The sequence below is a fragment of the Myiozetetes cayanensis genome, unplaced genomic scaffold (assembly GCF_022539395.1).
Source record: "Myiozetetes cayanensis isolate MyiCay16 unplaced genomic scaffold, myiCay2020 scf3, whole genome shotgun sequence".
NCBI classification, from domain to species: domain Eukaryota; kingdom Metazoa; phylum Chordata; class Aves; order Passeriformes; family Tyrannidae; genus Myiozetetes; species Myiozetetes cayanensis.
Genome location: NW_026087521.1, coordinates 62,085,823 through 62,102,964, shown reverse-complemented (window position 1 = coordinate 62,102,964; position 17,142 = coordinate 62,085,823). Strand labels below are relative to the sequence as shown.

General features: G+C 42.2%; 1 protein-coding gene across 14 annotated transcripts in view; it reads right to left on the bottom strand.

Moving 5' to 3' along the window:
* Positions 1 to 17,142, bottom strand: part of CACNA1C (calcium voltage-gated channel subunit alpha1 C) — a 433,595-nt gene that overhangs the window by 84,898 nt on the left and 331,555 nt on the right. For 13 of the 14 annotated variants that reach the window (XM_050325533.1, XM_050325524.1, XM_050325534.1 and 10 more), the window contains 6 exons: positions 16,744 to 16,858; positions 15,507 to 15,627; positions 15,308 to 15,377; positions 8,990 to 9,122; positions 7,164 to 7,293; positions 3,281 to 3,340 (listed from right to left, as the gene is read on the bottom strand). In XM_050325533.1, the coding sequence (XP_050181490.1) occupies positions 3,281 to 3,340; positions 7,164 to 7,293; positions 8,990 to 9,122; positions 15,308 to 15,377; positions 15,507 to 15,627; positions 16,744 to 16,858 (629 nt within the window). The remainder of the gene's footprint in view (positions 1 to 3,280; positions 3,341 to 7,163; positions 7,294 to 8,989; positions 9,123 to 15,307; positions 15,378 to 15,506; positions 15,628 to 16,743; positions 16,859 to 17,142) is intronic. The other variant, XM_050325525.1, reaches the window with a different exon arrangement.

Below are 17,142 nucleotides of genomic sequence, written 5' to 3'. Positions count from 1 at the left end.
GAAATTTAGAATCAGCAAAGCAGCAGAATGACTCTTTTCAAAAACTACTCTTTGCAATCATAGGCTTTTCCCTTTGATGACAGAGGACACTTGTGAGTATGATGCTTGTATTACATGAAGGCCTCTTTAGCTAAACTGAATAAAAAATATAAAATAAAATGGGCTCTTTTATAATGTTTTTTAATGCTTAGACCAGCTGCAGGGGACAGTTGATCTCCCTTCCCTCCATAAAGGAAAACCAGAATCCCTCAGTGATTTGATGCTTTAGACTGAACTAAAGCAACAGGAGGAAGGAATCACTGCTCTCTTCAGTTTGCTCCTTCTGTTCAGCTCAGTCCCATATCCCTTTTCCTGTCCATCTTCATCCACTTTTATTCTAAATGCTGTTGCATTTTCCCCTTAGTTTTCCTCACAAAGCCCAGGGCAATATTCCTTCAGACAGAGTGGTTTCTTTGTGGAGGTAATAATTATGAACATCACCCAGCAGAGGAAGGGAAAATTTTTATATATTTTGCAAAGGACACTCTGCCTCGTCCAGGTAGGAAGGGATATTGAATACCTGCTGGATTTGAGGAGGATATCACAGCTCCAGAACTGGCTTGAGTGACAGCGTAAACAGAAAACTTTTGACTGAGCTCTGTTACAGAAAGTGACTAAATGAGTCTGGCACAGTCAAAGAAGGTGAGGGGATGGGGGGATTTGTTCACCTACCTTAGACTCAGTGAGTGATTTAATGGAGCTGCTTTGAGGAAAACCCATCCCCACAGCTGCTAGTGTCCCTCCATCACCTCAGTTAAGAACACAGGTGTCCTAGTCTGGTCCTCTGAATCTCACCTAAGTTAGGTGACTAAAGTAACCCGAAGCAGACACCATGAGACTGTTCCTCAGTGATGAGCTCTAGCCAGACTCCCAGCTGAGAAGTGCGAACTAGAAATTCAAACTGGAGTTTTTGGCTCCCACTAGTAGCTCAGGATGGAATACTGGCTGGTGACTACCTGTGAAAACTTTATTCAGAGCAGGGTGGAAGGGCACATGGTATGTCAGATTATTTTTTTCACCAAACATCCATGACATCAGGGAACTGACTTATCAGTCAGACAGAACTTAGAAGGGGAGGAAGTATAAACTCTGGTCTTGGCTTAGAATTTATACTTATAAACACATTCAACTGGGGAAGGGAGAAGGGGTTTTTGCCATAACAAAGGTGGTAAAGATGCCCTTTACTGATTAGATTTTGTATGGCAATCTTGAAAGAAAGACACCATTGAAATCAGGAGGGAAGTTCTGCTGAGTTTAAGTTCTTTATAAACTGTGGTTCTCTCAAGCCCGTTGAGAGATCTTGTTATCTCAGAAGAAACTCTCAGAGAGCGTATAATCTATATTTGCCCCCCATCTGGGGCATGAAACAAGCTACAACCTTTTAGGATGCCAGCTAAAAAAGCTTGACAGTCACCTTGCTAAGATTCACCAGACTCCACCACGGCAGCATGAGGCTTGCAGGTGTCATCAGCAACATGAGGGCAGATGAAACTTGTTTCTCTACTGCCTTGAACATCCTATGGCCATTTACTCTTTTGTTTCTAACCATTCACACTAACTTTGCTGCTGTGCAAAACACTGTGCCCAGGGCAACAGAGAAATACACACTGAGAATTTGTGACTTGAACTTATAGGCCTCGCATTCCTCTTCCACTTGAACCCAGAGCATATCCAGTGGTGGTGTCAAAAATCCACTGAAGTTAACAGGAGGGCAGGGGAAAGGCTTGGGTACTATGCAGTACACTCCTCTCATGGAAACAGAGCAATAGGGCAGTGGGTTGGGTTAGGTTCTGCTTCCACTGAAGTCATTAGGAGTGTTACCGTTTCCTTCAGTCTGAGCAGAATCAGTAATTCTGAGTTCAAATAGGTGCCTTGAATTATGGTTTTGTTTTTAAATGTTGCTGTTGAGGTATTTTCCTTTTTTGACAGGCCTTTTTTGATCAGCCATGTGATGAGCGCACGCTCAGATTTATTGCGTAAACACAGATGCAAACTGCACACAGGCATAATATGCACATTTCTTTGGAGGACATGATGGCTTTGGCAATTTGAAGTCATATCAGAAAGCACGTTTCTCTACAAAAATATGCAGGGGCCACCCTGCTTGCCAGCCTTCAATATAGATACTGTTATTAGGGTCTTGAGCTGCAAAATTTGAGCAACTCTAAGGTACTGCCTGCCAGCACTCAGAACTAGCTTGCTGAGAAAAAAACCCGGCTGCCAAGTGAACGTAGCATTTAGAAAGCCAGAACTTTGCTCAATTACTGTTATTTAAATTATTAGTCTACCAATTTGGGAAAATTAGAGTTAAGAACAAGGCAGCCTATTTTTATTTTCTTCCAAGCTAAACCATTCTCCTGCACACTCCCCTCGGTACAGAGCACGTTCCTGGGAAATGGGAAGCCAGGTTTCAATGCAGCAATTTTTATTTGCAGTTGTCCTTGGTATTTCAGTGGTTTGAACTCTCAGTTTTCTCTCTACACCTAACAAGTGAGTTTTTGCATTGTGCTCCCTGTCTCCTGCTTGGCTGTGCAAACTGTAAGGTTACAGAAGTCATCAGCCACCCCCTGGCCCAGCCTCATGACTTGTGCAGAACAGAGACCTTCTCTTTGTAGCGTGTGTAAGAGGAGGTGAATGTACTCAGAATTTCTTGCAGAGCAGACAAATCCTGTTTGCAAAGACTGGCCAAGGTAGAGCGAGAAATTTATGAGGGGATGGCCTTTTTTTTGGTACTTTCTGACTTTTCCCAACATTGCATCCTTTCATTGCGATTCCCTTACAAAGCACTCTTTTGGTATAGGCCCTAAATTATGAGCTTGAATATCAAAATTTCAGAGAAAACCTTTTAAGCAACTACCAAAATGTTAAAATCAAAAGAAAAAACAACCCTTTGTGTAGAGATAATAATGGGGGTAAAAAAAAGGCCAAAACAATGAGTGAAAGAAAGAGTGAAAGAGAAGGAAAGAGAGAAAGAGAGAAAAAAGCAAGCAAGAAAGAAAGAAAAAAAAAGAGAAAAAGAAATAGAGAAAGAAAGAGAGAAAGAAAAGAAAGAAAGAAATAGAGAAAAGAAAGAAAGAAAGAGAGAAAAGAAAGAAAGAAAGAAAAAGAAAGAAAAAGAAAGAAAGAAAGAGAAAGAAAGAAAGAAAAGGAAGGAAGGAAAGAAAAAAAGAAAAAGAAGGAAAGAAAGAAAAGCAAAGCAGGGAGGAAAGAAGAAAACAAGTGTATTGCTCAGATTGGTTACCTTAAGAATAATTTCTAATGTAAAGATACTAGTGAAGACATAGTCTGCATTGCCTAGGATCTGAAAAATAAGCACAATTGGGTTAGTGGTACTGAGCGTGACCCAGGAACAAACAGGCGTGTGTGTTAGCAACAGATAGTGGCAGAAAACTAGTAAGCTTGTGAACAAGTAATGGTAGAGAAGATGGGCACTTTACCTTTAGAGCAATTTCAATGGTGAAAATGACAGTAAAAACTATATCAAAATAAAAGAGAATCTGTAAAAACAAAAGGGGATAGGAGCGGGGAGGGTAGATCAGTGACTAATCACTTGCATGGGAAATCACAGTTCAAAATCAAATACACACGTCTGTGCACAAGGGAATGAGGAGGACTCTGTAGGGAATGGCTTTGTAATGATGTCCTGGTGAATGCAGTGAAGGTCCTGGCACAGAGGACAAGAAGCACATTACACATTACATTAAATCTTATTCTGAGTTACAATCCCATGAACGCTATTGAGGCAAAATAGCTTTTTGGTTGTTGTAGGATTTTTTTTTTTTTTTTTTTAAATCTAATAAATGACTTTGAAGGGTTTTCCCAAATAGGCTCCCAAACTGAGAATACAAAGAGAGCCTGGCCTCTCAGTAGAAAATATGAGATTTCTTCTTATTAACTTCCATGCAGGCTTGTCCTGTGGTCTCTCAAAGGAAGAAAAGCAAACCACAAATTCATAATCTAGCTATTTTTTTCTCTATCCTGAATTTCCCTGGATTAGGATGAACCACAATGACTCTGCCAGTTGAACAGAATCCCAGCACTTGCACTGCAACCATAATTTGGTCATGTGCTAAAGGTGCCCAGCTTAGATCTTGCATCTTTCCCTTGGCATCCTGCATAGCAAGCAAGCTGAAACACTCTTCATTCCCAGGAACCTAGACCTGGTGATGGAGATACCCATGGCACGTATTACAGACCACAGAGAGTGGCCCTAGAGTGTCACAGAAGGCCACAGCAAGTTTGGAAGCGTAAAGGGGCTTTCAAAGTAGCAGCATCAGGGACAGAAATGTCTTTCACTGCCAATCAATTGACAACCCAAAGCAGCAAATGGGTACTTTCTCACTGACTAATGGGACCAGAATTGAACTCTCTTTGTTTCCAACGTATTTCAATATTCCAAGCCACTTTAGTGCTATCTACACTACAGATGCTGAATATCAAAGCTTTGTGTGCCCATGGTATTAGTGCTCTTTTACCATAATCAACTTATAAATCAGAAGGCCAATATATGGAAGCTGTAGAAAACTTGTAATTTGTGAAATGTAAACCTTTACTGCTAATACACTAATAAACATAAAACAGGAAACTGCCTTCTCCCATCCCACAGGTGTTTATTGTATCTCAGAGCCCACACCCTCGCTCAGATTTTACAGCTTGGTATGGCCTGGGCAGTGGGGCAGCTACTGCAAACTACAGGGTTATTTCACATTGCAGTACTTAAGCATAATCCAAATCTGGGTTGATCTGCAGACGCTGCATGTCAAATGCAGGATGTATCTGTTACTGCTATGGTGTAACTTAAAATTCTTTAGGTCACTGTGCAATTTTTAATCCCAAATTCTTCTCAAGGCCATCATGGGCTCTATAAATTTTTGCAACTTAGAGAATTAAAAAAGGGCCACTTCAAGGGGGATAGATCTTAACTGCGCCCTGTATTAATTTACATACATTATCACTGGTAATATCCTCTTGCATTGCTGCTCTGTAGGTCCTGACATTTGGTTATTATATCAATGGAATAATTTCATAATCAATGGGCCAGGTTCATGGGTATTCACAGGCTGCCTTGCATGGCTCCACCAATATAAAGCAGCTGTAAACTTGATTGAAGTGGATGATTAAGCTGTACCTGCTGCTGCTTTACATCACCAGAGCACTGGAAAGGAGCTAGAACACAGTGGTGAGCCTGGCCCCAAAGCTGCAGCTGGTAAAGATGTCCCTGATAGATGAAGTCATGCCTAATGAAAATGATCACTGCTCCACCTATGCAGGCAGTACCATTTATCAGCTGGCATATTTATTATTATTTAAATAGGAATTTACTCTAGAATACATTAAAATGAATAAGCACTTTGCCAAGGTGCAAACAGGAGAGTATTGGGAGCACACAACCTTAGGACTTGCTTGGGCTTTAAAGGCTGTTTGATCAGATTGGGGGGGCACTTCCAAAAACTTGCTGCTTGAGCCCTGTGTGACACCAGAAGGACACAGCCACTAGCCTGCCCCGGGACAGAAGCAGTGTCCAAGCCTCTTCACTAGCCTTTGCTGAGCTCTCTGTTCCTGTCTCCTTGCTCTGGGACAGTTTGTGCTAACAGCAGCCCTTGTTTGCACAAGTCTCAGAGCAAAGGCAGAGGCAGGTGCCTTGTTTTTCAGCTTGCTTTCTTTTTTTTTCCTCCCAGTCCTCTGTGTGGGCACAGAGCAGCACACAGTCTTACTGTTCTACTGTCAAAGTGTAAAGGCAGAGCACGTTTGCAACCCAAACATCTTGTCAGTGTCCCCTTGTATGATACACTTTAAACATCTGTACCTGCAAAAATTAAACACAGATTTTCATGCAACATCAGTAGCTTCAAATACACAAAACAACTCTTCGCCCCAAACCTTCTGCTCTTTAATCCAGGACAACAAGCTTTGACTTTTTTTTATTTTTTTTTCCTTCTCATTTAAATCTCTCTGCTACAGATTCTGCAACAGTTTCTGTGGCATGTCAGAAGCCCATCTGCCAGCTGAGATGCTGCAGCACTAATTCATACTGACATCCAGTTATCCCTACATGGTGGGCACACTCATCTGTGCACAAGTGGGTCCTTGGTGGCACAGGTTTGGCTGTATTATTTAGCCCCATCCTTCAGGACAAAATGCAAAGCTACTCTGAGATAAGCTTGGGAATAAACGCCCATTAACACCTTCTCTGCATGCACATATGTGCTTAAATGCATGCTCAGGCCAGGATATTTTGGGGAGTTTTAAATTAAGGTTTTATTACTAAACCACAAAAAATCGTCCCACTCTTTAAGCCTAGCAAACTCTTCAAACCTGGTGAACTCTTCACCAAAATGCCACTGCAGACAGAAGGGATCTGAAGTCTCTCATATGTCTGCTGACTCTTCTGATTTCTGCCACGACCCCAGATTAATGGAAACAACCACTGGCAAAGTTAAAGGAGCACTGAACATTTCAAAAGGCTAATAAGGATGGTCAGGAAGGAAGGTGAGAATGTACCTCTGTGGTGAATGCCTCCCTCTTCTCCCCCCAGACTGGTAAGGAGAGGAGCGCAGCATAATTTTTGAGGATTATCTCAACTTTAAGAACAGCTTTGCAGCTTGTGTTCAAATACTCTAATTCTAACCTTGATGACATCAATTTCCCCCAGAGTGACTGTATCAAACTAAAGAATGTCACTCCTGATTTAAACCAGTGTGAATAAAGTGAAAATTAGGCTTTTTAGTTCAAAAGACAGCATGTGGCAGCAGAGTAAATGTTCCAAAGGGAATCTGAAAATCCCCCAAATTAGAATTATCTGTATCTCAATCAATGTTTTTACAGCTCATTTATAACGCCTTAATCCCAGGGAACAATAATTTTGCTTCAGCCTCCTCTTCTTCCTTCCCCTACACACGGCTTTGAAATGAACTAGAGGCCAAATTCTGCACTGACTCATGTTCCCTGCAAAGCCCAATGATTTCACACACAGCCTACAACAGGCACAAATCACAGCAGACAGGCACTCCCAAAGCCTCTGATGCAGTCTTTTCTGACTTTCCTTCATGCTTCAAGCTTCAACTCATGATCTGCTTACACCACACTTTTAATACCCAGCGAGGGAAGGAGGACATGAAGCATACTTGGTTCCTAAAGGAGAGGTGTCGGACAGGGTCCTCAGCTGCCAGGGAGATGCTGCTGAGCAAGATGAAAAATAGGATCAGGTTGGTGAAAATGTTATCGTTAACGATTCGATGGCAGTGGACACGAAACCTGCAAGAGAGAGGAGAGGCACAACTTTATCTCTCAAAGAATTGCAAGACTTGGGAAACATTTCCCCCCCCTCCTCTTTTGCCAGCAGGACTGGCCCTAGAGGACTGCTCTGCAGAGCACCTTCCCTCTGCCCCAGCAGCAGGGAGAATGATGGGCCCAGGCAGCTGTGCTGGGTGCTGGGCAGCCTTGGCTCTCCACATCATGCAGGACTCACGCTCGGTGCGTTTGAATGGAGAACAGTCACTCCCTCCTGACAGAGCCTTTTGTGATTTCCATGTGGTCTGAAACCTGCCAACCCAAAATTACACCCCTCGCTTTCATTCACAGAACCATTCCTCATTCAGCTGGGAGGAAAGCAGCAGAAACAGGCTCGGGGGTGCCAGTGTCTTTCTGAGCTGGGGCTGGAGTGTCACCTAACAGGAGCTATGGGGGATCTACCTTGCTAACAGCGTACAGGCCTGGCCAAATGGATATAGGGCAGGCTGGCACTTACAAATGGCTTCTGAGAGGACATCATGCCATGCAGACCTGGTGCTCTTAGTGGGAAACTAGCAGGTAAAGAAGGAGCAGTCTCCCATCAAATGGCAGTTTGCTTATTGGAGACCATTACAGCACTTTCCATACGTTGGTATCAGGACATGAGGAGTTAAACCTCATAACAGCCCTGTGCATAATTCTAGAGGCACTTCATTAATCTATTTAGTTCTACTCTTGGCTGTTAAGTCTCCCAGTCCCTATTATAGTAATTTTACAGATGATTGCAGAGGTTAATTTACTTCTTCTACAAATGACAGTGGGTGGGTGGCAAAGCTGGCATTAGAGTCCACGAGTCCCAATCATCCTCAGTCCCTCCCTGTTACACATACCCAGGGAGGAGTGGCACAAGCTCTGTTGTGGAAAAACTGGCTCTGAATTCAACAGTGCTTTCACAGCCCTGCCTTGCTCTGGGGCTGTGTTTGGAGGCCGAGCCCTCAAGAGAGATATGGGGATACACAATACTGCACAGCCCAGTGGGCAGTGAGCTCATTTCCATACCCTTGGAAAGACAAATTCCCCTGTGTCATAACAACCCTCCATTCACAGTACTAGGCTTGCACACCTATTTTGGAAAGACAGGTGGCACAACGTGAAGCTGCATTGCAGGAGCCCATGGGAGAAGTGTGAGAGAAGAATTGTTCTCTGCAGACTCCTCTCTCTCAGGAGAGCTATGGACTCTCCTCCTCCTCCTTCTCCTCCCATTTTTAGTTTTATGCTCATTCTTGATGTGCAGCAATGAGCAGAGACACATGAACTGTGTACTGGGAGTGGATTTTGAGCAGCCCTTAGGACAGGAAGCTCCTACCTCACACTTGATTGATTGCATAATGGCCCTCTTGCAATTTGGACCTGAATATGAAGGGGAATTCCAATTACTGACTTGCCTCCAAGTCCCTTATTTCTGAAGCTTTCACGATTTGTGTCTTCAGTCAGCTTTGCAGGTGCCATGAGCTCCAATTGAATATTGTCAGGGGGATCCCTACAGTTGTACTTTCATGAGGATTTCATGCCAGGGTCTTTAAATGAGAGAGGAGTCAAAGGAGGTCTCTGGTATGAACTGCTGGATGGGAGCTCTGCACCTCATAACATTTTGGGCCCAACATGAAAGGGGTACCTTGCTCTTTTCCTACTTTTTCCAACTAAGCAGTCTCTTAAATACCTGTTGCTAGGACTGAAGATGAAAAAAGCACTGGCATCAGGCATGGGCACAGCCTTTTCCTTGAGGTGCAGCTCAGACATTGGGCGAGGCCGAGGGCCGACAGGCATCTCAGGTTCTTCCTCATCTTCCTCTGCTGCAAGAAGCATTTTTGGTTTTTAATGCAAAATATAACCCATTCTGCAGTGCTGGGGCATCTGTCTCTGTCATAACTAGAGCTAAAAGCTAAGAACCATTGAAATAGGATGCTAAAACGTGAGGTTCCTTGTCCACTTCCTTCCCCCAAGGCAGCATTTGTTGCCCAGTGCTTGCCCTGGCAAACATTGATCTAGTCTCTTGACAGTCAGTCTCTCTGTAAAACCATTAATGCTGGTAAACCCACAATATTCTCACACTCTCCTTAGATACTTCACTGTCCCTTCTGAAAAAAAAAAAAAAAAAGCTTCTAGTGACTCACTTGTACCTTTCTTGCTATGGTCTAAATCCAGTATCTGCTATTTTATTTTCCACCGACACAGAAAATTGCAAATTGCCTTCCTCTTGCAGAAGGCTTTTACATACTCAAGGACAGTTAACATGCCTCTGTGAGAATATCTTATTCCTAGAGCAAAACAGCAACAGTCTTTCCTGAGGTGCTGTGTTCCCCAGGTTTCTGATCACTCCTGCTACTGTCTTCCAGATTATGTGAAGGATTAACCTGCAGCTGAAGTTTTAGTGGTGCAGGAGAGTTGTATTACTTAATATGTCTTATATTATCTTCCTGCTTAAATGTCCTTCATGGGCACTTTTCATTACACTCTGGCATTAATTTGCCATCAGTTTCTGATATGCACAAAGTACAGATTATTTATCACAGAACAACTGTCTAGCCTGTCACTCCCCCTCTGCATTTCTGCCGCTGACTATTCCCAAGAGTGGCACTTGGATCTCATCCTTATTGAACTGCATCTTTTTTTCTTCAGGTCGTTCCTCCAGTTTATCAAGATCTGTTTTTCTCCTATTTGTGAGGATCTCCATGGAGCCACTGCCACATCTGGGATCGTGTCTGGATGACTGCATCCCAGAGCAAACACTGAGCATGGGCACACTGACTGACACCGATCACAAGGTCTTAAAATTGTCCTCTTTCATAATTTAGTGGGGGGAAGATTAAAAAGGTGGAAAAGAGGCTGAGACTGCTGAGAGTCTCGAACCTGATGCCTATGGAGCAGATCTCCAGGCCCCATGCTGAAAAATGAGCAACCTCAGGATAAAAAATGCAGAGAGGTGGTCTAAGGGTTATGTGAAAGAGAAGCTTCCACCTTTGAGGATTCCTTCTACCTGCTGAAGTCAGATGTTGTTTTGTAAACAACATGATGGGATTTTGCTATTTGAAAAGATCCCAATCCTCTTGCTTAATCAGCCAGACAGAAAAAAATACTTTAAGAAAGGAGTCCGACAGGTTAGATGAAACTGGTTCATCTGCCAGGCAATGCAAAGGAGGAAACTCTAGTTAAAAGGTTCAGCCCGAGTTCATAAAGGGAGATAAATTCCAGGAAGAGACTGTTCCTTCAGGGTGAGGTACTTGATCTGGTTACAGGACACATCAGAAAGAACAGATGAATCAGCACAGATCCTAATCTAGATAACAGAGACAGGAGAAAAGTGCCCTTTTTGAATGCATGCCATTATTACATGCAAATAGGATTCTTTCTTTACACTTACAGTACCAAGAGTTCAGCTCAAATTCACTTGATAGATCTTTGCATAAATGTTTGAGCTGGTACACAGAGTTTGTACTTTTTCAGTTAGTCTATTTTTTAACAGCTCAATTAATGTGTAATGTACTTTGTAATACTCTTTATACAGGCTTTATTAGTTAAAGAAACATTCTTTTACAAGTACTTTTTTACATAGTACTTTTAAAACAGGTGTTAATGTTAATGCTTATATTTACATAATATTCCATACTTTGCACTTGTACCTTTTACCTACAGATTTCAGAGCAGACTGACAATGAGTGATGTAAGAAAATTCTTTTTCTTCTTCAACAGGCCAGAAAACCACTGCCCATGTGGGATATTTGAGATTCTTGCTTAAAGAGACTAGTATTCTGAGTCCCTCTTCTGCACCTTCACTATTAGATCATTCTACTTCTTTTACTCAGAGGAATGCTTAAAATACACTTTTAAATGGGTATGGAACAACGCCTCAGGAAAATGGACCCTCAGCAAATGGATCAGCCCCACGAAGACCAGAAAGAACATTGCTCCTCTCTGTTTCTCCTTTCTGCCATACAGCAAGGAATATATTAATGATTCTGGCAACCACATCCCTTCAGACTGAAAAACACATTCAATTCCTCAGCCATAGATAAAGAATAATGTTCTGAATATCTTTCACTTTGAGTAGAGTCTAGGGCACCAAAGAAAGGAAACAGCGAGGCCCCAGTTCGCAAAGAAGAACATGAGAACAACCTCAGGTCAGTTCTAACGTATCTACCTGCATATAGAACCAGCACAGCTGCTCACATTTGTAGAAGCAAATGTTCTTTGGCTGTGAAGACAAGCACAAACAGGCTACAATGCAGCATTAGTGAGAAATTTGACAACGGGGATATTTTTTTTTTTACTATATACAAAGACCAGAACTCTCGTATAAGGACACTGCTTTGCTTCAAGCTCCCATGAATCATCCCCAAGCTTTTACCTTCATTTGACATCCCGAATTCTTTGTCTATTTCTGTACTAGACTGCAAGACTAGCTCCCTGTCTTCCCATAATAAACATATCATCATAATAATTCTTCTAGTGTACACAAATCTCTGGAAGAACTAGTCTGTCCTTCCAAGAAAAGGGGCTAGGTGATCTGAGGAGCTGCAAGCACACAGGGTACTCTGGGGCCTGTGAGCAACACTGTGTAGCAAATAGAGACAGAGGAGGTTATTGAGAAAGCTGCTTGAGAAGCGGAAACAAATTAGAGCCCAAACAAGGTAGGTTGAAAGAATAAAGAAAAAAAAAATAAAATGAGGTGACCATTTCAAATTGTTTCTGAACACTGGATTAGGGCGAAGGATGTTTTCAGAGGATGGAATGGTGCACAGCCATGAAAGGGTCACAGGCACTAACAGTTTAAATCATCAACAGAAAATAGGTAGAACCAGCTGACTGCCTCTAAGAAAACAACAGGATGTTTCACTTAAAGCACAGCTGAAAATGGATCCATGTGCAAGTGGGCAGGAAAAGGTGTGTTCCCAGATGGGCTGTATATGGCTGCACAGCATCTCCTGTACCACAGCTGGACTGATCAGCAATCAGCAGAAGGATTCTGGACTGGTCGAATGGCCACAAGGGAACCGGACAAGAATACATGTGGGGATTGGGAAATTCTTGCTTGCTAGTGCCGGGGAAAGCCTTGAAGCCTTCTTCTGCAGAAGCAACTACACTAGGCAGAGGTGATGTGTCATATCAGCTCTGAGAGTATCCTGGTGTTTCTGAGCTTTATACAGCAGACTGGAACAGATGACTATGGTAAATCCAACCTAAAGAGGGATTTAAAAAGTTTACTGCCATCTGAGCCTTATGGTTGCCTTCCATGAAGTCTGAAAGAAGTGGTCAGGTAATTTTGTGAGCTGTTAAAGAATAGTTTCACTCTTCACAAAGAATTGACAAACAATTCAGGGAACAGGCCTATTTAGAAATGGCATCATACAGTGGCAAATAACCAAGACAGTGTCCCTTTGCATTTCTGACAGGAAACAGGAGAAAACCTGATCATCCATCCAAATTTTAGGTTGTGTTCAAAAGTATATTAAACCAGGGATTGGCACCCCAAGGCAGGAGTTAAAAGTGTTTTCACTTATTTTTCCACACTGTAATTCTATGCATGGCTGAATGACAAAAAATGTAGATGCAGTTTTTATCATATGTTTCATATGCTAGACTATTTCTAAGCTATCCACAGAAGGCAACTAAACTCCAATTCTATTATCAGTAGACTTAAAATCGATACAAATGGCTGTTGCTTCACTTGAGAAAAATGTAATGGCCTGCAAATCCAACCCAGCTGAGAAACTGAAACAGAACTGTATCAAGCTGTTTTAATTTGTCCTCCCAACTAAAGATTCCTACAACCCCCTTAGCAACTGGGGATGTGTGTCCAGTAAGTGCCTGTGCCTACAGAGGCGATGGGAAGATTAAAGCCAGAGGCATCTGGCCCAGGCAATGTTAAAACAGTGTTGCACAGCGTTGGAACCACATTCTATTCCTGATAAATTGGCTATAAATATGGAAGAATACAAGCATAGCAAACGTGGGGACTTTTTGTATTGAGAGTAAAATGCAATGAACAGTTTTCCATTTTGCTTGTCTGAAACCCTTGTCCATCTACTTAAAATGAACTATTGTGTTATTTTTTACCCTATCACATCAACCTATTATCAGACATTTATTTATTAGGAATCATGGAATAGAAGAGAATGTGTTTCATAACCTATTATAGCCTGTTACATAATCATAGAAACACGTAAGAGCAGAGCAGGAAAGGACCACAAAAGGCCTTCTGGTTCATGCCTCTGCCAGGCCAGGATCAATTAATTATTATATCTAAGCTTTTTCTGGAAGACATTTTTCTGACCTGCTTCTAACAGCATTCAGCGATGCTGGAATTTCACAACCAGCTCTGTGATCTTTTCTAGCCTCACCATTAGAAAATTCTCTCTGGTGTGGATCTTGAATGTATTATTTGATAATGGAGATAATTCCCCTCCTACCTGTAGCAGGTTTTTTATACATTTGAAGGTGTTTCTCCTGCCTTTCCTAACTCAGGTTATCGCAGTTCATTCAGTCTTAGTTCTTGCCTCCTACTAGCATTGTTTTCATCACTCTTCTATAATTTTTCCAATTCAGCCCCACTTCTCCCAAGCCGAGCATCCAAAATGAGATATGATATTCCAGCAGAGAACACAATAGAACAATTGCTTTGCTCTGGTTAGCTTTTCCTGACCACTTAAAAGAAGCCCATAACTGCATAGACAGGTCTTGTTTCCTCTGTTTATAAATCTCACTACTTGCATGCCTTTTGAAAGACAGCAAACTGTTGCTGGCACCTGTTGAGCTTGTGATCATGAGATTCAGATTCTCTTCTCAAGGACTGTTACCTAACTAGCTGTGACCTCAGATCCTTTATTTGTGAATTGTTTATTCCTGTCTACGTGTAGAGCCTGGCACTTTCAATTTTATTTAGACCATTTATCCAGGACCTCAGGAGCTCTTTGAATTCTAATGCTGCCCTCCAGCATGCTTCGTGTCCTTCCTAGCTTCATGTCATCTACAAATGTAATAAGCATATTGCCTCTTCCATCATTCAGGTCATTAACAATGAACTGAACTGAACTCTAGACAGGCTTTTGGGTTGTAGAAACTCACTTGGGCTGTCAATACCCTATACATAAAGGGTGGGATCAATTTCTCTCACAATCATCTAGACCATAATTTTCTAGCCAGCTTATGAGAACGCTGTAAGACTTGGCCAGAAGCCTTAGCAAAGTAAAAGAACATGACACCTACTTCTTTTCTCCTGAGCACAAGTATTTTCAGCCCCTTCTAGAAGAAAATCAGGGTGGTTTAATGTGGTTTGCTCTTGGCAAATCTGTCATCTCCTTATCTTGCAGTCGTATAGTTTGCTTAATCATTTTTTCAAGCACTTTTCCAAGAACGGAAGATGAACTGACTAGCTCCAACCCCACCCCTCATTCAGGATCTCTTGATGAAAAACTGCTCAAAGTTCTGAGATTTCTTCAACCAATCTTTCAGGTATGTGAGAATGATGTTAATTAGGCCCAACTGACTTGAAAATCAGCCTAACTAATGCTATAGTTTGATTCCTCCCATTCTATGCTGAGATCTTATGCCTTTAGAGTTATTAAAATAAGTCACACTGTCCTTTTTGACTAGAAAACAGCACAAAAAGGCATTCAACGTTGTCCCTTTTATGACTATCTGTTGTGAGTCTCCCTGACCATTGAGTACTGAAAAACACCCTCAAAACAAAGTCATATGTACATTTTCAAATGCAAAGATTTTTACATGATTTGATTTGGTTCTCTGCAAAGCTCCACCTTTCCCAATAAAGAGCTTTACAGAGAACCAAATGAAAGATGACCAATCAGCACAGGTTCTGCAAAGGACCAAGTCCACACCTGTGCAAACACAGGCAAGCACATCACTCTGTAATGAAAGCATTACATGTTCAGCACGCCTGCTACCACAATTTGGCTTTATGTGCATTGGCAACTGGAGCTTCTCTTTGTCAAATCAGGGATAAGAGGAAGAAGACGGATACCTGGTGCTTCTGTTGTAGGATATGGGCTCTTTTCTTCGTTTTCATTGGGCTGATAGTCATCCACATTGATCTGACAGAAATAGAAAGGAGAAGCATCAAAGCCTTTATCAGACAAGGCAGACAGTTTTCATTCCCTCAGAAACCCAAGCTGCTCATGCCATCACTGCACAGAGAGTGCCTGGCTGGCAGCAGACCTTACCTTGGTAGCAGGTGGGGATTCTCCATCAGCAGTGATCGATTTCAGCTCAATTTTCTCCTCCTTTGTCTCTTCCTCCACAGCTGTTTTTTCCATCTCCTGTTTCTTTTCAGGACTAGCAGTTCTAACAATTTCACAAGATAAAAAGCAAAGAGTTACAAAGGTGAAAAGCTTTCCCTTTTAGGGACTTCATGTAATACAGCACACACCATGAGAACAATCAGCTGGCATCTCCATTCCGAGCCCAGCTTACCGGTGGCTCCCCCTTGTCCTCATCTGCAGGCCAAGGCAGAGACTCTGCTCTAATTCTGAATAGTGTCCTTTATTTTGTAGCTTTCTCAACAGCACATGTTTGTGTTTCTGTGTGTGTGTGTTTGTGTGTGTGTGTGCATGCGAGGGAAGTACGTGCCGTGTGTTTGTGCACGTGCATATTCCAGGTCTGTCAGCAGAGATCTCTTTGTTCCCCCAGTGACAAGGGCATGGACCATTTTCATCCCATATCTTCCCCTCGGTTGCCTACAAAGGTCTTGCCCCTCACTGCACTCCCAGAGGGAGGGAAATCTGCTGAGTAGCATGCAGGATGAAGCAGAAAGGTCTGCACAAGAGATCCCCTCCAAGCAGCCTGGAAGACAGTGAATGGAAATAACCAGTAAGGAGAGGCTTCCTTGCTGCTGGCAGCTGGGAATGACAGAGAAGCTCTACATCCAGCTTGTGCCTCTTAAGTGTCTGTGGAAACACTAAAAGAACTGGCAAGAGAAGAGCAGCATGTGGCATCAAAAGAAAAGGAAGCTGTTGAATCTTTTTGTGGGAATGACAGCCTGAAAATACGCTTTGTGGCCCAAAGCAATTGGAAGATAATAGGGAAATTCAAATGGGATTGTAACATTGACACCATTTCACACTCATTCTCTGCTGATGCTCTGAAAGCTCATCAGTCACCCAGACTTCCCTTCCCCAGCTCACATCACTGCAGCTGTGGGGACTCCCAGCTCATGGCACTGTCCTTGTCTCACAGTTTGAATTCCTTTGCATAAAAATTTATGTATCCATAATTCCATATATAATTACATTAACCACATATATATAACCTACCTACACACAGACAAGATAAACATACATATTACTTATACTCACATGTATGTATATATGCATCATATACCTATGCATATGTATCATGTGTAATTACACTCACAGGAGTACAGGCATATGAGTGCAGATAGCTGCATGCAAATGGATTTACCTTGCTAGCTTTTTCCTTTCTTTTTCCTCTTCCTCCTCTTTCTGTGCAGATGTTAAACTCTCAGCATCAGCAAGGTTGTCCACAGCAATGGCCAAAAATACATTCAGCAGGATATCTGTTTGTGTGCTACTTAAAGAAAACTGGCTTTGAAAACTGCAAGAAAAGATTATACCAAGGGTTTCTTAATTGAAAGTTTTTAGCAACCTGTCATCATGTGCCTTGGATTTTCCAAACTTCCATTTCACACAACTGCTCAGGATGTGCATATCCAGCATGCACAAACCTACACCTTCCATCCACATAGTGAACACACTGTGGGTTTCCAAAATTTCACAACAGAATGACTGATATAAAGCATCTAAGTCCAGGCTTATATTTTAGTTTCCAACTTCCCAAAAG